Genomic DNA, 19,196 nt, shown 5'->3' with positions numbered 1-19,196 from the left:
TATATTTTGAAGATTAATCGCTTATCCACTGCTTCATTTGCAAATATTTTCTCCTATTCTGAAGGTTGTCTTTTCGTCTTATTCATGGTTTGAGAAAATGCTTTTTTTTTTAAAGGCATACCTACATAATATACAAGGTACAAAGTATAATATATGGCATATCCGGGTAACTGACAGTTTTAGTGTGATTGGAGTTCTAGGTAAAATGGTAGAAAACTAAGTTGAACAGGTAGAATGAAGCTAGATTTGGAAAGGTTTTATCACTCTGAGATGAAAACTTGAGAATGTATACTAAAAACATAACCAGCACATCAAGGTTTATAAGCACAGAGTTTTTGAAAAATATAATACTGTATTAAAATCAGCAACTTTGAAACTGAAAAGTATCTATGACATGGCTCTCCTCTCTAAACCACCACCCACAAACACAGTAGCATTCATATAATGAGATAAAAAAATTAATTGGAAAGTAAAAATTCAGCATATAAAAAAGAAATCAGAAGTTAATTTCATAGAGACCTATATTTCAAGTGCATAATTTTAAGTATAGAGGGACAGAGGAGCCTGGCAGGCTACAGTCCATGGGTCACAGAGTCGGACACAACTGAGCTACACACCTCATGAAAATGACTAAATAAATATAAAAATGGTGAGGAGTCAATAGTCATGAAAATTTGTTTGTGTAGCAACCACAGTCTAGAAAGGTCAAGAGCTTTCAATAACAGAGTGTATGAGGCATCAGTTTAAAGAAAATACCAAATAGTTTTCTGTTCACTTCAGGTAAGGAAAATCAGCCAGAGGTATCAAGCAAAAGTATGAGGTCCCCTTCATAGAGTGACTGGGATTCAACAAACAAGTTGAAAGGGGAGCAGTTGTTAAAGAGCATTTAGTGATGGTGCAAACTCACCTTGACTAGGTACCACCACCGCACAGAGTACCTGATTCCTTCAAGAGAAAGCTTGTGCAGAAGTGCACCACCACTCATAATGCTGTTGGTTCCTCATAAGGGAAGCTGTGCATAGCAAACGCTAGTCTATAGAGGTATCACAAAGACACTACTTATAGAATTTGTCATTTTCATATTTACACTATGTTTTAGACATGAGTTACTAGTTTTTTAGACATGAGGAACTTCAAATGCCTTAAAAGCATTCTAGTTTCTCTTAGCAGTTATTCTTTCTTGGTCAATTTAATTTGGCATAGCAAAAGAGGGCAAGCATATGCCATTACACCTAGGTGCCCTTTTCCTTAGTTATACTACAGAATGTACAACATAGATAAGAAAAAAAAGACAAAAAGAGAAGAGAAGGTAAGATAGAAAGATGTAGACTGCAGAGAGATTAAGAGTAGAGAAAAGAGGAAATTCGCTGGTTCGTTCTCTCATACAGAATTGCTCAAAATTGGTCTCTGTAGCTATCTCTTTAGTAAACATTTAAAATTGCAAAATAAAAATAAGAAACATCTCAGTATTTTCCTTTGGTTGAGCCTGAAATCCTTGAAAAGAGGTCAGCATGGGTTTTAAAACAAAGTTTCTCAGTGTTTAATCATGTATATAGAAAACCCATTCAGTAAACATAAGGAAAGAAGACTGAAAAACAGACATGAAAGAAACCAGGTGGTGAACAAAGGAGACAGTCTGAGAAATCAAAGATGATAGTTCCTGTGAAACTGATACATTTTTAGAAAGAGGAAAATCCTTTAGAAATAAATTAAATTTATATTTTAATGGATATATAACATTATATAGCAACATATATATTATATATATAATAAACATAATATTATAAAGCAACTATGCTCCACTAAAAATTAATTAAAAAAAATAAAAGATGCTATTATTTAAAAATTTTTAAAAAGGGTACTAAATTTATAAAAATGATACAATTTGAAATCCAGAAGCACTGCCTTCAGAGTACAAAATGAATCATGATTGCTTTTATGCAATTTATGCAGTAAGCCATGGAATCAAAACTATAAAAAATCAGTAAATTGAAAGCTACTCTTCTTAAAAAATAAAACTAAGATGAAATTTCTAAAAAGAAAAGAAAGTGAATTAAAGTAAGATATGTAGTTCTAAGAAATCTGATACAGATTTAATAGGAATTCTAGATAAAGAAACTGTTTGTTTAGTCCCTTAGTCGTGTCTGACTCTTTGCAAATAAATGAGCTAAGATAAGCCAGGTAATAACCAAGAGCAACAGAACAGTAATTTGGTCATAAAACTTACCCCCCCAAAAGCATAATTTAAAACAAAATTAATAAGTATAAATCATAATAATAAGATTAATGGATATTGACAAAATGCCCAGCTAGCAACTGTGATATAACAAACATGGATCCTTAACAAATTAGAAGAAAGTGTGGTAGAAATAATAGAAGAAATTGCTGCAATTACAATGGTAGAATCATTGATAGGTTAACATTTGAAGAAGTCATGAGGACATAGACATTATAATGATTAATGTATTTGTATATAACAATATTTGATTGTACAGTGCATTTTTTTCAAATACCCACTTAACATTTATAGAAGATTTCCTTTTCCACAGAAGACTCTACATGTGGTTTTTCATTAGGACAAATAATGCAAATTCTGAGTGAGTAATTCTAATTGATCTTGGTGACTTCATTTCTAGGTGTGCAGCAATGGTGAATGTGTGACTATTGAAAAGGCCTACAATTCAACTGATTGCTCTGCTCAGTGCAATGAAAATTCTGTAAGGTTTGACCCCTTTTTAAATTAATGTCTTACCAGTCACTTGTTTACACAAGACTTCATTTCCGAGCCTGTGTATAAGTACAGGTGCACCCATGAGTGTGTGTGTGTGTATGTATATATGTATGCATGGTGATTTTTAAATCAAATATGCATTTGGGATCCATATTTTTTCGTGCAGTAATAATACTGAACCAAAGAGCCAAACCAAGTGTTATACATAGATAATACCAATATTGCAAATATATGTCTTATCATTGGACTGGTAATCTAGAAACCCAGTAATCTATGTATGTATGAAGTTTAAACCAAAAGTTTAAAGTTGGGTCTATTGGGACTTCCTTGGCAGACCATGGTTAAGACTTTAAGACTTCACCTTCCAATACAAGAGATTCAGGTTCAATCCCTTATCGGGGAACTGAGCTCCCACATGCCTCTTGGCCCAAAACCCGGAGCATAAAACAGAAGCAATATTGTAACAAATTCAATAAAGACTTTAAAAATGATCTACTTCCAAAAAAACTTTTTAAAAAGTTGCATCTATCATAATTTCTCTTACAGTTAAATTATACCAGTACTAACATTAGCCCAAAGCTTTTGAGAAAAACAAACAAACAACAAACAAAAAAAGCAACAACAATTTTTTCACTCATTTTGACGCTGTTCAATACTAGCAGTATCTAGCAGTTTGCTTTTGTGGATAATATCTTTCCTAAATCAAATTAATCAGTAACAATATATAGAGTTGTACTCTTTCAAGAGTTTTATGTATATATTAAATTTTAAAAGTTTCATAATTGAAAGATAAGTACTATTCCTATGCCTTCTTTTAGAGATTGTGAAGCAATCACACTGATATTCTATGAAAGGAAAAGCTGAGCTTTCAGTATAGAAACAGTGTATGTCCTTAACCATTACACAATGCTTTTGGATGAAGTAAGCATTTATGTCACTGCTTTTTTCCCCTCACATTAATGTCATCTCACAAAATCTAGTTGAAGTCTTCTCTTTGGCTATGATATGCCCAAATTTGGCAAGAGCTATTCATTCAATAAGATTGATGGCTTCTGGAAAGATAAGCCAAACCATCTGGTTCATTGAGTTTCAAATTTGTCAGAATCCTTCTCTTGCTCCAAGGCCATCTTCAAAGATAGCTGCTCCTTGTATTTTATTGCCTTATTTTTCCCAACCTTGATTTTGGATTAGTTAATTAGTCAATAAAATGTTCATGAGTGTGTGGGTGTGTGTATTTTGGGTGTGTGTGAACACTAAGCTGAATGAGGTGGAAAACACAAGTTTTATGTCAGTCATGTGATGAATTATTTGATTTATGGCTCTTGCAGGTGGATGACGGTGAACTTGAGTGTCAGTGCGAGGGAATTCAGGCCTCTACGGAATGGGAGGAAACCTTAAATGTTACCAGTGAGCATCCCAGAATAATATACTATCTTAGAACATCCTGGTGGTCCTGTGGCTAAGACTCTGTGCTTCCACTAAAAGGGGCATAGGTTCAATCTTTGGTCAGGGGAGTTCTGCATTCTGTGAACTGCGACCAAAAAATAAATAAATAATAATCATTAAAAAATATATAGGGGCTTGCCTGGTAGCTCAGTGGTAAAGATTTTGCCTGCCAATGTAGGAGACATGGTTTTGATCCCTGGGTTGGGAAGATCCCCTGGGGTAGGAAATGGCAACTCACTTCAGTATTTTTGCCTGGGAAATCCCATGCACAGAGGAGCCTGGCAGGCTACAGTTCATGGGGTCACAAAGGGTCGGACACGACTTAGCAACTAAACAATAAAACAACAAAGTATATATACATAATATCTTGCATATATATCAGAAACCTCACCAGTGAGAATACTTTCTGCTTATATGCCAGGTCTGCTACACATGTGTTGTATTTCTGTATGGATTTGTATGATATTTTTCTTATTGTTAATGTTTAAATACCCAAGTTTGAATTTACTACAATTAATCTGGAATGAATGTATCTTCTTCCAGTTAAATGTAGATTAGTTCCTTCAAGAACCCTTAACCCAGTAAGACCTTTTCTAGTCAGTTAAACACTGATAATCCAAATTTTCCCACCGACTGGGATTCTCTTAAACATAATGTAATCTTGGGTGGAAAGTCCATTCCTAATACAGATAATAATTTGTACAATGTCCTGGTCTTTGACTTTATTTAAAAAAAAAAAAAAAAAAACCAGAGGAGGGTAGAATTAAAGTCCTTCAAGGAAGACAGAAACATAACTTTAACATCTCAGTTAAATGTTAAGATTCCATTGTTCCAAGGTTGATGTCTTGGCTGAAGCTCATGTGTTTTCATGTTACAGATCTCTCCATCCTGGTGGTCGTGCTTTTCCTGGTTATTTTTGGTGTTGTGGTTGTCATATTACTAATTCGTTACAAAAAGTGTATTAGGTTGAAGCAAGTTCAAAGGTAGGTCTGTATTCTTTATGTGTTGAAGGGGACCATTACCAAGACAGTATAAACTTTGTGGCCACAAAGAATATTTGATGGGAAGAAGGTATAAACCTCTTACTGAAGACCAAGTAAAAGTGTAACAAGTTGAGCTTTTACACACTTCATTCTCATTCAGATGTTAGCCCCATGGTTCCCAACTTCTCTGCACATCAGAATTACAAGTTTGTTTGTTTGTTTTTTTACGCTAAATTTGATTCCTCCTTCAGATGTAATTGTTATAGAGTGGCACATGAGTATCAATCAGTCTTTTAAAAATCTCCTAGATGATTTACTATTAACCACAGGCTTATCCCATACTATAGCTGGTATCAATATTTAATTCCTTCTTGACAGCCCACCTCGAGAAACCCTAGGAGTGGAGAATAAAGGATACTTTGGTGATGAGCAGCAGACAAGGAATGAGCCCATCTTACCTGATATTCATCCTCTACATGTAAGAAAATATTGATTGCACTAGTTTTAATCAATTGCAAAAGTAGCTGTATGTATGTTTGAAGTGAACTATCCCTAAGCTAAGTGAAGTGGGAAATGTAGAAGAATAGTCTAACATGATTCCATATCAATGATCTTCTATTGACAGATAAGGAAGGAAAGAATGTCAGGACTGAAATAAATCAAGACATTATTTCTGAAGAATATATTGGTTAAATAAAATACTAATTTGTGCACAGCTAGAAAATTTTACAAATATAAACCACCACTGGGATATAAGACAAGTCTTAATAAATCTAAAAGAGTTGGTGTCATACAAAATATGTCCTCAAAATAAAATTCTATTAGAAATCAGTGGCAGAAAAATATTGGGAAAAGTCTTTTTCTCATAAAAACTAAAAATGTACAGTGTATAGTGTTAAGAGATTAATATTCAGGGGTGAAAGTATAATTGTGTGCAAGGAGGAGGTCATTACTTTAAGACTGGAAAGTGGTTAATTTAGAGGGGTAGGAAGTGGGTGGCAGTAATGATGGGAAACTTGAAATTTCTTAATCAGTTTAGTAATTACAAGGGTATTTACCTTAAATGTTTCATTAAGCCACGAATCTGTTTTGTGTATTTTTTTTAGTCTGTATTGTATTTTCTCATGAAATGACTAGAAATGAATAAGGATGATAATGCCAATTATTAGTGGGGATATACAGAGTGAAAACTCTCATAAAAGCTAATGAAAATTTAAATGGTACAATCAGTAGGTAAAACTGATACTATGGCCTAAAACTGATCATACACATTCCCTGTAATCTAGCAGTTTCGGTCATATGAATACACCCAACAGAAAGAGGTACATGTGCATATCAGAAAACATCAACAATAATGTTCCAACAGCATTATTTGCAAAAAGCAAAAATAATACAAATATTTAGTAACAAAAAAGGGGAATGATTCACTATATATTCATACAGTGGAATACTACAGAGAAGGAAAAATGGACAAACTATAGATGTTTACAACATATTATAGGTGATGTAATACTACCACAAACATACTGCTAGACAACATGTCAGACTCAAAGGCAAACTGTACAATTCAACTTACATAAGTTCGAACTAACAAAACCAATCTATGATATTAGATGTCCGGGTAGTTGTTATCACAGGGAAGAGTGGATTTTTGGGGGGTAGGGGGTGGCAGTACAGTTCTTTTTTTGATCTTGGTGGAGCTTGGTTACCCAGATGTGCTCATTTGTGGAAAATTCACCCATCTCAACACTTTTTATTCATATATTTCTTTGTGTATCTTTTTACTTTAAAGGGAAAGCTTATTAAAATAATACCTATAGAAATAATAATAATAAAAAAGATGACAATCCTGGAGAAATCCCAGCAAGTTATGGCTTGTTTAGTACCTTTAACAATAGTTATGATTTCCAATGTATTTGGCTCAGTGGGGGGAAAACAAGTGTGAGTGCTGATTAAGAAGCTACGAAAGCATTCTTTAAAAAAATTAACCAATGAAGAAAACTTGGTGATAAGATTATACCAATGCAACTGCCCACAAGGACCTATTTCTTGAAGGAAGTATGAACTGATTATTGATAGATGCAAATGCCAATGAAAATATAGTGGTGTTAGTGTTTAAAATTAAGAATTTTTTTGGTTAGTGATCTTGCCCCAACTCTCCATTTCTGATAAGTCCTGTGCTTTTTACTGTACAGTATTATAGAACATGCTCCCACCATACCCCCAGGGACATATCTATGACATGATAGTAGAAAGGTTTTTACTGAACTTCTCTTACTCAGGATTGTATACTCCTTCTGTGGTAATATGATGGTTTCTCATTTTTATCCATGCTTACTTTTTATTATGACAATAGTGACCCCAAGAAACAAGTCTTCATTGTCCACTCAGATGAACAGGAAATATTGTGTGGTACTTTTTTAAGCTTACACTGAGATTTTCTGATATGGAAACACAGGATGTCAATATCAGGGTTAAATAAGAAACTGTATATAACTGCACTTAGCCCCGTGTTTATATATATTTAGCACTTAATGTCTGTTAATTATCTACTATGCCTCATGCACTGTTGCAGTAGATTTCCCAATTGTATTTTCTTTAAAGTAATATGCAAAACAGTTTCACTCTCAGAGAAGGTAGTCGGGAGAAGGTAGTCTGACTATATGCTGTTGTTCAGTCACTATGTCATGTCTGATTCTTTGCAATCCCATGGACTGCAGCACGTCAGTTTCCTCTGTCTTTCACTAACTCCTGTTGTTAGTGTTAGGAGAAGGCGATGGCACCCCACTCCAGTACTCTTGCCTGGAGAATCCCAGGGACGGAGGAGCCTGGTGGGCTGCCGTCTATGGGGTCTCACAGAGTTGGACACGACTGAAGTGACTTAGCAGCAGTTAGTGTTAGACACTCAGTTGTGTCTGACTCTTTGCGATCCCATGGACTATAGCCCATCAGGGTCCTCTGTCCATGGAATTCTCCAGGCAAGAATACTGGAGTGAGTAGGCATTCCCTTCTCTAGGGGATCTTCCCGGCCCAGAAATTGAACCAGAGTCTCTGCATTACAGGCAGATTCTTTGCTATCTGAGCCACCAGGGAAGCCCCTATCTCCCAGAGTTTGCTCAGATTCATGTCCATTGAGTCAGTGATGCTATCTAACCATCTCATCCTCTGACCACATGATCAATGATAAATAGTTACCAGAAGTTCAAATAGAGCCTGGGGCATATTTGTTGCACTTTTAGAATACAAAATCCCTAAGAGCTATCCAAAATTTTAGTTAAATGGGGGAACTTAGAAAGTGAAAGTGAAGTCGCTCAGTCGTGTCCAACTCTTTGCGACCCCATAGACTGCAGCCTGCCAGGCTCCTCTGTCCATGGGATTTTCCAGGCAACAGTACTGGAGTGGCCTGCCATTTCCTTCTCCAGGGGATCTTCCCAACCCAGGGATTGAACCCGGGTCTCCTGGATTGTAGGCAGATGCTTTTACCGTCTGAGCCACCAGGGAAGTCCGAAATTTTAGTTAAATGGGGGAACTTAGAAGAAGAGTTTAATAAATATTTGGGTGAATTTAGCTATATAGAATAATATGGGGCTTTCCAGGTAGCATGGTGATAATCTTCCTGCCAGTGAAAGAAACATAAGAGACACAGGTTCGACCCATGATTCAGGAAGATCCCCAGGAGGAAGAAATGACCACCCCTCCAATATTCTTGCCTGGGGAATCCCATGGACAGAGAAGTCTGGCAGGCTACAGTCCATGGAGTCACAAAGAGTCAGATATGACTAAGCGACTGAGCACACACATGCACATAGCATGATATATTGTAAGTGTAGATTGTACAGGACTGGAGAAGGCATTGGCAGCCCACTCCGGTCCTCTTGCCTGGAAAATCCCATGGACGGAGGAGCCTGGTAGGCTGCAGTCCATGGGGTTGCTAAGAATTGGACACAGCTGAGCGACTTCACTTTCACTTTTCACTTTAATGGATTGGGGAAGGAAATGGCAACCCACTCCAGTGTTCTTGCCTGGAGAATCCCAGGGGCGGGGAACCTGGTGGGCTGCCGTCTATGGGGTCGCACAGAGTCGGACACGACTGAAGCCACTTAGCAGCAGCAGCAGATTGTAGAGGACAATTTGAGTCCTTGCATCTCTTGTTTAGGCTTTTTGTATTATTTGTCATAAAATTATATAAATAATGATTCAACTGATGCCTGTTTGATACATTAGTTACCCATCAAAAGGCTAGTTCTTAGGAAAACTGTGGTTTGGGGAAGGATGGTGTTTGGGATCCTTTTTTAAGTTACATTAATGATGCTTGGTTAGATTTTTGGTACCCAGGGCCTCTCCCGGTTCTGTTTCCACTGAACCATTCTTTCTGATTGTATTATAAAAACCACTGAGGGTTAAGAGACAGCACCTAACAAAGGGTAACCTAGGCCAGAATGTAAAGAAACTCCTGGGCTTCCCAGGTGGCACTAGTGGTAAAGAACCTGTCTGCAATGCAGGAGACATAAGAGACATGGGTTCAATCCCTGGGTCAGGAAGATCCCCTGGAGGACGGCATGGAAACACACTCTAGTTATTCTTGTCTGGAGAATCTCATGGACAGAGGAGCCTGGCGGGCTGCAGTCCATGGCGTCTCAAAGAGTTTAAAAGAACTTAGCACTAACACATGCAAAGAAACTCCCACTCTCTCAAAAGTATGATTGCTTTATAGGTAGGTTCTTAGACTCATCCTTCACAAGAGAACAAGAATGTTCTTCCTAGGCAAGAATGTTATCTCTGTGTGTTGCAACATTTGTACATTTACTAAGACTATATTCTAGGGAGGACTCGAAAAATGATTTTGTAGGCATGGGAAACAGTCCTATTTGAGCATTAACTGAAGGCTTAAGAGTATCTCTTTTCACCAGCGAAGAACCACAGAGTCCTTGGAGAGACTTCCAACCAGCTTCTCCAGTCCACACTACATCACTTTGGTATGTCCCTCCTCTGTATTAGTTGTGCTAATCTTGTCCGTATCACTAATAATCTTGGTGCCACTTAACCACTCATCAGTTCCTTGAAAAGGTCCAGTGATGTAACACAGCTCTCTGACTCTGGGCAGAAATAGGAACTTCTCGGCAGGGCTGGGATTACGGTGATAGGAGTACAATGACTCCTGTAAGAACACAGATTCTGTCTTTATTTAAAACACTGACTGTCTCATCATGAAGTCTTGGGAATTAGTTCTGATTTTTTAAAAAAACACAGTAACATGTTATTTACTATGATCACAGAGCTTGTCTGTAGCCCTTAAATGTTATTCCTGGGACAATGCCTTGCTTACCCTGCTCTAGACCCAGCCCTGGTTCTCAGGGGTCAAGCTGAATGATGGCTTCCAGAGAGGCCTTGAGCAGCAGAGGGCTTTCCACTAACTGAGGAGGTGTGTTTCCCAAATCAATATTGATGACAGAGAAACCAAGTAGTTAAATCAGCACACACATGCATGAGAGACATGGAGCCAAAACAGAGACATTACATAAGTAGGAAAGCAGAGAAGTAAAATATATCTTTCTTTACGATAAACGAGCCCAGATATTTTTCCTTAGCTCAGATTTATAGGTTTCTTTTATAATTTTTACCACCATATTGTTACTCAGTCGCTCAGCCATGTCTGACTCTTTGCTTCTCCATGGATTGCAGCATGCCAGTCTTCCCTGTTCTTCACTATCTCCCAGAGCTTGCTCAAACTCATGTCCATTGAGTCAGTGATGCTATCTAACCATCTCATCCTCTTCTGCCCCCTTCTCATCCTGTCCTCAGGCTTTCCCAGAATCAGGGTCTTTTCCAATGAGTCAGCTCTGTGCATCAGGTGTCCAAAGTATTGGAGCTTCAGCATCAGTCTTTCCAATGTTCAGGGTTGATTTCCTTTAGGATTGACTGGTTGGATCTCCTTGCAGTTCGAGGGACTGTCAAGAATCTTCTCCAGCACCACAGTTCAAAAGCATCAATTCTTCAGTGCTCAGCCTTCTTTAGGAGATGATTATTTGTGACGGGAAATTTGAGTGAATCATACAATCTCTGAATATGCACCAATATCTCATAATCTCCAGTGTCTTTGATGGGCTTACTTCCCGAAGTTGTCATTTACTTGGATGCAAAAAGAAGAGAGAGATTACAGAGTCTCTAAGATCACCTGAACCACTGGAGTCTTTATCTGCACCAGTATCCTCAAGTACACATAGAACATGTATTATTTAGAGCTGGGTGCTAATCACCAAGATGCTCAACTATGTCTCTATAAAATCAGCAATTCTCATTATGCATTCTTTAATGAATAGAAGGGGTGACCAAGACAGTGTTCAGTCTGTGGCTTCACAGAATCCTCCTATCACACAAAAGGGTCTCAGAGCATGCTGGACAGGCAGGGTGGTTACAGCAAGGCTAACAAGAAAACATGGTTTCTGATAAAACATCACTTAACCAGTACCACCCCCACCCTCACCCACCTTTGCCCACTTCATTCCTACACAGTCTTAGTTTTTCATGGATCAAAAAGAGGTGGTCTGAGTGTGTATGTGTGTCTGTGCACGATATCTTCTGGTTCAGTTCCTGACATAACAAAACGTTTATTATAGAAATCTGCAAATAAAGAACACAGAGGAATGGCAGATCCCAATTCAAGTGCCAAAATGGTAAGTTCCCACATCAAATGGTTCCCTCCTTTTCAAATGCTAGCTTATTTTTGTGTTTTTTGCCTACTCGTTGATTGGAGAGATTCTCTGTTCTTATCAAAAGATTGAGATGATTAAAATTGTTTTCCGTGATGTGCTTAAATGTCTCACAGATAATTCAGCAGTGCTCATTTTAGTCCAAGAGTTTTCAACCTTACCAAAGGAGTAAGCTAGAATTTAACAGTGTCAGAGTCTGAATGCATTTAGGAAACAATAACAAAAACAAAATAAAGATATAGAAAATGGGCTCCCCTGGTGGTTCAGTGGTAAAGAATCTGCCGCCAACACAGGAGATGAGAGTTTGATCCCTGGTTTAAGAAGATCCCCTGGAGGAGGAAATGGCAACCCACTCTAGTATTCTTGCCTGGGAAATCCCATGGACAGAGGATCCTGGAGGACTACAGTCCACAGGGTCGCAAAGAGTCCAAAATGACTGAGCAACTAAACAATTATAGAAAAGTTATCCTTTCTAATGGAACAGTTTGCTGCATGATTGCTTTGCGAAAGCTTTCACTTACAAATCAATAATTCACTAAACCTGATGTATAATTTTATTTTGAATGAGTATGTCTAATGATAGAAAATTTATCAAAAATTTGTAATTTTTGCAAAGGGAGACAAAAGAGCATTGTGTGACTGACTTCATTTTAGAGTTTTTGTTTTCATTCCCTCATTCATCCGTTCATTGACTTTTCTTGAGTCTTTACAAAGTACTGGGTTAATAGGAGGGTTTTCCCTAGAAAGCATTCTCCTGGAAATCCTGCCCAGTACACTTTCCCTTTTGGGATGGAGAAGGAAATGTTTTTTAGAAATGTGTTCTTTTTTTAAATATAATTTTATTTATTCTATTTTTGGCTGTGCTAGGTCTTTGTTGCTGTGCAGGCTTTTCTCTAGTTGTCGGCTGGGGTGGGGGGCGGCTACTCTCTAGTTGTAGTGTGAGGGTTTCTCATTGCAGTGGCTTCTCTTGTGGAGCATGGGCTCTAGAGCACAGGCTCAGTAGCTGCGGTGCACAGTCTTGGTTGCCCTGCTGCATCTGGGATCTTCCCTGGGCCAGGAATCAAAACCATGTCTCCTGCATTGGCAGGCAGATTCTTTAACACTGAGCCACCAGAAATGTTTTCAAGCTGTCCTTCCACTCCACAAAGATGAAGCTGTCTCACATTGGAGAGCAGAGAGAGATGGTCCTTAGGGCAAGCAAACTGTTTGCCTTTCTGTATTAAAAAACAAAACGGCTTTCTTTCTTCTGTGACAGACTGGTCGATTTTACAATAACTGCTTAATCAGCCATGGCTAAGGAGATCTGGGAAAGCATGCATAAATATAGTACAACAGAATGTAAAAAGGTTACCGTAATTAGCAGATATAGATGAGTCACTGAAATATAACATGCTTATAGATTTTGCAGAAAATAATTCACTTTTAACCATCTCTTTTTATTTAGAGCTTGAAATTGGATATCCAAAATGGCTGTGCGAGGCTAGGCTGAGGATCCTGGAAGCAAGATCTTCTTAACCTTCCCTAGATATTTGCTACACAAATTCTGGTAGTTTCTCAGCTGTTCTTTATCCAGACAGAACATGCTGAAGAGAAGCAGTATCTTTCTATAACATTTACTTGTAGAATTCACAACCTGTGGCTTAGACATATGCTAATATATCAAAAAAAAAAAAACTATCCTTTTTTACATGCTCCTTTAGCTTCATACAACAATAAGTAGTCTTCTTACACTAGTATGTTCTTGCAAAATATTAATCTAATTACTTAAAACTTGGAAGTAAATTACAATGTTGACTCTAAGAAGGAAAACATCTTTTATTACAGGTTATTGCTTTGGGAACATAAAAGTACTTCTCTTAATTTGAACCTGACATAATTACCACTAATTATAGTTTAAATAAAGTTCTCTCCTGCGGAGATGCCGAGGAAATCCATGCAGGAAGAATCAGATTCCACTTCCTAATTAAAAGGTCAATGGCTGTTCTGATCATTCCCTATCGCTGAAGGAGGAAAAAGAATAATCATTTTGGCTACCAAATCTTTCTTAAACTTGTGAGGGTGGCCAAAGAGGACATGAAGCTCTCCTGGTCATTCAAAAAGCCTAGAAGTCAATTCTAACTTCCTTAATTTTTTAGACTTCTTGAAAACTAGCCAGAAAACTCATAGACGTACAAAATTTTCAAAAAACTGACTCCAGCAGAGAGGAAATACAATTTCCATGAAAGGCTTTTGAGATCCTTGCAATATATGGGTTTGAGCACTCCAGTGTGCAATTTCTGTGCTGTTTCCAGTTGATTACTTTGGTATGTGGGGTTGTCCTGGGAATGATTTCAGCTCTTTCTTATAAGAGAGCATCTCATCATGTTCTCCTATGTTCTCTATTTTCTTTTTTCTTAACTGCTCAAGCTATCCGCAATCATTTTTTAATGTACTGAAATAAAGGTTTTAAGTGCTAAATGCAAATTTTCTGATTCAATTAAATAAAAGCTGCAAATGAAAGAAGAAAGCTGGTTGTTCCTGGTGCATTTCTGTTGCAATGCCGACTGGTTGATGGGAGGAGCTAGTTAAATCAGCAAAGGATAGCAGTGACTCAGCACTTTATACCTAGTGTGCTTTCAGTAAGCATCTGTTCTTATTAAAGCCATTCCTTGAGAAAGAATATTGATAAATGCATGCTTAAAGAAAACATGCTAATTGAAACATTTTATGTAAATTTCTGAAAAAAGAAAAATTCTGTATCATATACACTAGCCTCATTAAAGCAAGCAATAATCTTCATGTCCAAGACAAATGTCATGTGATACTGCTTATATGGGAAGTCTAAAAAAGTGGTATAAATCAGCTTATTTGCAGAAATAGACTCACAGATGTAGAAAACAAACATGATTACTGGGCTGGGGACAAGGATAAATAGGGAGATTGGAATTGACATATATCCACATATCTATATAAAAATAGATAACTGTTCAATACTCTGTAATGACCTATATGGGAAAAAATATAAAAAAGTGAATATATGTATATGTACAAGTGATTCACTTTGCTGTACATCTGAAACTAACGCAACATTGTATATCAACTATGAATAGTGTTTGTTTTTTTTTAATTTGACAAAATGGAGAGATGTTCACATATTCCAGTCCCCTGGACAATACATGTGTTGATGAACAATATACATTTTGGTGATATCTTATTCTCCCTTTAAAAGAATGATTTTTTGTTTTTGATTTGTTACTTTCCTTATTGTTCCCACATCTCCTTCAGGGAACTCTCCATCATCACTCATTTCCTCTGTCCTGGGCTCCACATTCAACTACCTACCAATTTCTAGTGATTTTTTTTTTTTTTTCCAAATTTCTCTCTCTCTCCAATTATAAATGTCTGGAATTCCCTAAGTCCTCCCACTTCATTGCTTCCTGCCTAGATAATCATTCTAGACTTCTCATCTGCTACCCTGTTTTTCAAACAACCCCAGGAGTCTTCTGACAGTTAAACCTCTTTTTAATTTTAAGTAATATTCATCATGCTCGTCCATATCACTCACCCTAGGCCTTCAAGACTTTACATTCGTTTCAAATGCCTCTCTCTGCTCTATTTCCTAGGGATCTTCTTCTAATACTGTCTACAGACTCAGAAGCATTTTCATAGCCACCTCTAACCAGTGGTCCCCTTGTAGACACAGTTCTGTCTCTGGTTGTGGAGCAGTTACGATTTCATAGCCCTAATATTTCTGGCTCTTGTCATTTCCCTGGGGTTTGACTCCTACCCCTTGAATCCACAAGCACTGTCAAGGCTCCTTCTGGGAATGGACACACCTGCTAGACCTACTATCTAAGCAACTCTGCCCTGCACCTCCGCCCCCTGAACGTCTTGCTGTCCAGTCATGAATAAACAACCCTTATTAATGCCTCAGCTTAATCTGAACTTGCTACCAGCCTGGAATGTAGTGTCTTGAGATGCTGGACTGGCTCTCTGCACTTAGTCAAGTGCCCTCTGCCCTGGACAGAAGTGGATTTATCTGGAAGCTAACCAATCTGGGGCTCTTCAGGGCCCATCACATATGCTGCTGCTTCCAAGACCTTTTATCTAATTTTGCATTTATATTTTTTTTCAGTGACATTCAGTGGGCCATTGTGGATTGGGAAGAAGAAATTCAAACCATATATCAGCCATGAGAACCTATTGTATAGCACAGGGAACACACTACTCAGTGTGTGTATACAGCACAGTACTCTACTCAGTGCTCTGTGGTGACCTAAATGGGAAGGAAATCCCAAAAGAAGGGATATGTGTATGCATGTGGCTGATTCACTTTGTTGTACAGCAGAAACTGACACAGCAGTGTAAAGCAACTATATTCCACTTATAAGAATTAATTATTAAGTATTTAAGACTTAATTAATTCAGACAATTAATTATTAATTAATTAATTTTTTAAAGTGCCAATCGGAAACAAATAGGACAAAGATGCACCTTAGACTGAAGTTGTAATCACGGGGAGAGTGAGAGTGGACCAGCCTGAAATGGTACAAGAAGGATGTAGGCATAGGAGAAGCGTGGTAGGTTTGATGAGCCTCCCACATCCTCCCAGTTAACTGGGGAACGACCTGCCTGGGTGTTGAGTACTCAGGAGAACGCCACAAAGAGGAAAATCCAAGACTGGAGTGGAACCCAGCTGAACCCTGACTATGCTCCCCAGCCCACATGCAGATCAATGGCTGAGGGCCAAAGGTTTATAGGCTCCCAGAGTTTGGACAAAACCGGTACCCAAATCTCCAACCACTGAGTGATGCAGGATCAGGGAACCCCATAGAAAAAACAGTATAAAATATAAAAGGAAGTCAAATTGATCAGAGCTACTAGTGGCTGTACATCTCAAAGGGTGAAGGATGGGCAGGGGATGAATTCTGCAATGTAAGTTTCTGCAAGTCACTTTTAAAAATCCTCTGAAAAAATAAATTAAAATCTGTATTTGTTACACTATATTATCTAAATGTTATGGTACCAAGGAATATCAAGTATATTTTTACATCAGTCCTGCCAGGACTGCAGTGAGCCATTCCCTTCTCTAGGGGACCTTCCCAACTCAGGTATAGAGCCCAGGTCTCCTGAATTGCACACAGATTTTTTACCATCTGAGCCACTAGGGAAGCCTAGGACTGCAGTGATGACAACACAAACTAAAACAAACCCAACATTCCCAGTAGCATCCATTACAGTCCTCCTTGGGTATCAACGGAGGATTAGTTCCAGGCCCCCAGGGAAGACTAACCTCCTCCCAAGTTCAAGTAGCTTACATAAAATGGTGAACTTGTTCTTTTTTTTTTTTGTATTATTTGCATGTAATCTATGGGCTTCCCTGGTGGTTCAGATGGTAAAGAATCCACCTGCTATGCAGGACACTTGGGTTCAAGCTCTGGATCTGGAAGATCCCATAGAAAAGGGAATAGCTACCCACTCCAGTATTCCTGCCTGGGAAATTCCATGGACAGAGGCTCCTGGCAGGCTACATACAGTCCATGGGGTCGCCAAGAATCGGACAAGACTGAGCGACTGACAAGACTGAGCGTCTAACACTTATGCAATGCAAATGTATACTTTAACTCATTTCTATATTACTTATAATACCTAATGCAAAGAAAATAGTTCTTTTATTAATAGTTATAAATACAATGTAAATGCTACATAAATAATGGCTGAGATGTGGCAAATTCAATTTTTGCCTTTTGGAACGTTCAATTTTTTTTTTTTTTAATGTTTTTTCATCTAGGTTGAATTCCTAGATGCGAAACAGAAAACTGTCTTCTCAAATATCAACCAGATATAGAGCCACTCTGCCTTTTTATCAAGGCATCTGGGCTGATAGGTTATTGTGGAATTAAAAAAATGGACTTTGGATGTGCTACAATTGTGAAATCATTCTGAAGAAAGCTAAACATTTCCTTATAAACATTTCCCTTCTGCGGCAGGTCTCTCGGTATCTGATAATCCATCAATGAAGTTCCTAGAAGGGTCACTAGGAGGCGACATAGAAAACTAAATCTGCGAGCAGGTAGCCTGATTCCATTCCTTTGTTAGACACCAGTCGTAGGAACGGAGAAGGCGATGGCACCCCACTCCAGTACTCTTGCCTGGAAAATCCCATGGACGCAGGAGCCTGGTAGGCTGCAGTCCATGGGGTCGCTAAGAGTCAGACACGACTGAGCGACTTGACTTTCACTTTTCGCTTTCATGCATTGGAGAAGGAAATGGCAACGCACTCCAGTGTTCTTGCCTGGAGAGCCCCAGGGACTGGGGAGCCTGGTGGGCTGCCGCCTATGGGGTCGCACAGAGTCGGACACGACTGAAGCTACTTAGCAGCAGCAGCAGCAGTCGTAGGAAACAGTGACTGTAAACAAACTCACTAAGAATTTTGTTAAAGTCCTCTTCCTGATTATTAAGGAAGTAGCTCTGGGTGAATTTTGACAGACATAACTTCCCTGTCTGCCAGGATCGTGGGTTCAGGGAGAAAACAAAGAGCATATCGCTGAAAAGAAAGGAGAGCCGGGTTGGCAGCCTGAAAGCTTTGACTGGAGATTCTAACTAGAAAGACAAGTCCTGTTTATTCTGTTTTGAAATCCAGTCTTGTTGAAGCTGGCTTGTCAGTAGCCCCAAATAACCCAGTCTCCTGAAGACTCTTGTGAGTTTTGCTTTTATTTTTAAATTTTGTAGTATCTTGTTTACTTAGTTTTTGGAGTCCATCAGATTGGCCACTGCTGCCATGGATGCTTGAAGGTACCGCCCCCCTCCCCCGCCAACCAGGTACACCTAATGGATTTTAAATGTCAGGAGAAGCCACAGCCTGTGTGACTGCTGGGACTCAATGGTGGACCCTTGATGACAATGGATAATCACCAAAGACTGAGAAATAATTGGAAGACTGAGCTTATTGGCAGCTTCCTGATCGCTTTCTGACTGAAGGTCAGGCTTTTAGGAAACTCAGAAGTCATTATGTAAGGAAGTGGCTGCCTGGAGGCTTTGACAGAATGCATTAACATCTTTCTCCAGGAAAAGCTATCCTAAGCTATACATAATGGATATCGATTGCTCAGAAAAGAAGATATAACTTTAAACCTTCTGGGGTCAGAGACGAAAGACATAAAGGTGGGCTAGTTTGGAAGAAACCATGCCAGAGCTATCTTAGAGAATCCTAGATAAGTGACTGCAAAAGCCGTGGACACCAGCGATTTGCTACCAGGAGAGCAAAGACGGCATTTATTGGGTGCATACTATTTGTTAAGCATTAATCTAAGCACTTAATAGCATAATTTCATTTTTAAATTGAAA

General features: G+C 38.4%; 1 protein-coding gene across 1 annotated transcript in view; it reads left to right on the top strand.

Annotated features, from left to right (window-relative positions):
* ADAM7 (ADAM metallopeptidase domain 7) overlaps positions 1 to 19,196 on the top strand; it is a 79,550-nt gene that overhangs the window by 38,129 nt on the left and 22,225 nt on the right. Inside the window, exons 17-21 of the mRNA XM_070374927.1 lie at positions 2,637 to 2,717; positions 4,060 to 4,138; positions 5,055 to 5,160; positions 5,539 to 5,638; positions 11,778 to 11,834. Of these exons, the coding sequence (XP_070231028.1) occupies positions 2,637 to 2,717; positions 4,060 to 4,138; positions 5,055 to 5,160; positions 5,539 to 5,638; positions 11,778 to 11,834 (423 nt within the window). The remainder of the gene's footprint in view (positions 1 to 2,636; positions 2,718 to 4,059; positions 4,139 to 5,054; positions 5,161 to 5,538; positions 5,639 to 11,777; positions 11,835 to 19,196) is intronic.

The sequence above is a fragment of the Bos mutus genome, chromosome 8 (genome assembly GCF_027580195.1).
Source record: "Bos mutus isolate GX-2022 chromosome 8, NWIPB_WYAK_1.1, whole genome shotgun sequence".
Taxonomy (NCBI): Eukaryota; Metazoa; Chordata; class Mammalia; order Artiodactyla; family Bovidae; genus Bos; species Bos mutus.
The sequence above is the reverse complement of the archived record's forward strand: the minus strand, read 5'-3'. Positions and strand labels throughout refer to the sequence as shown.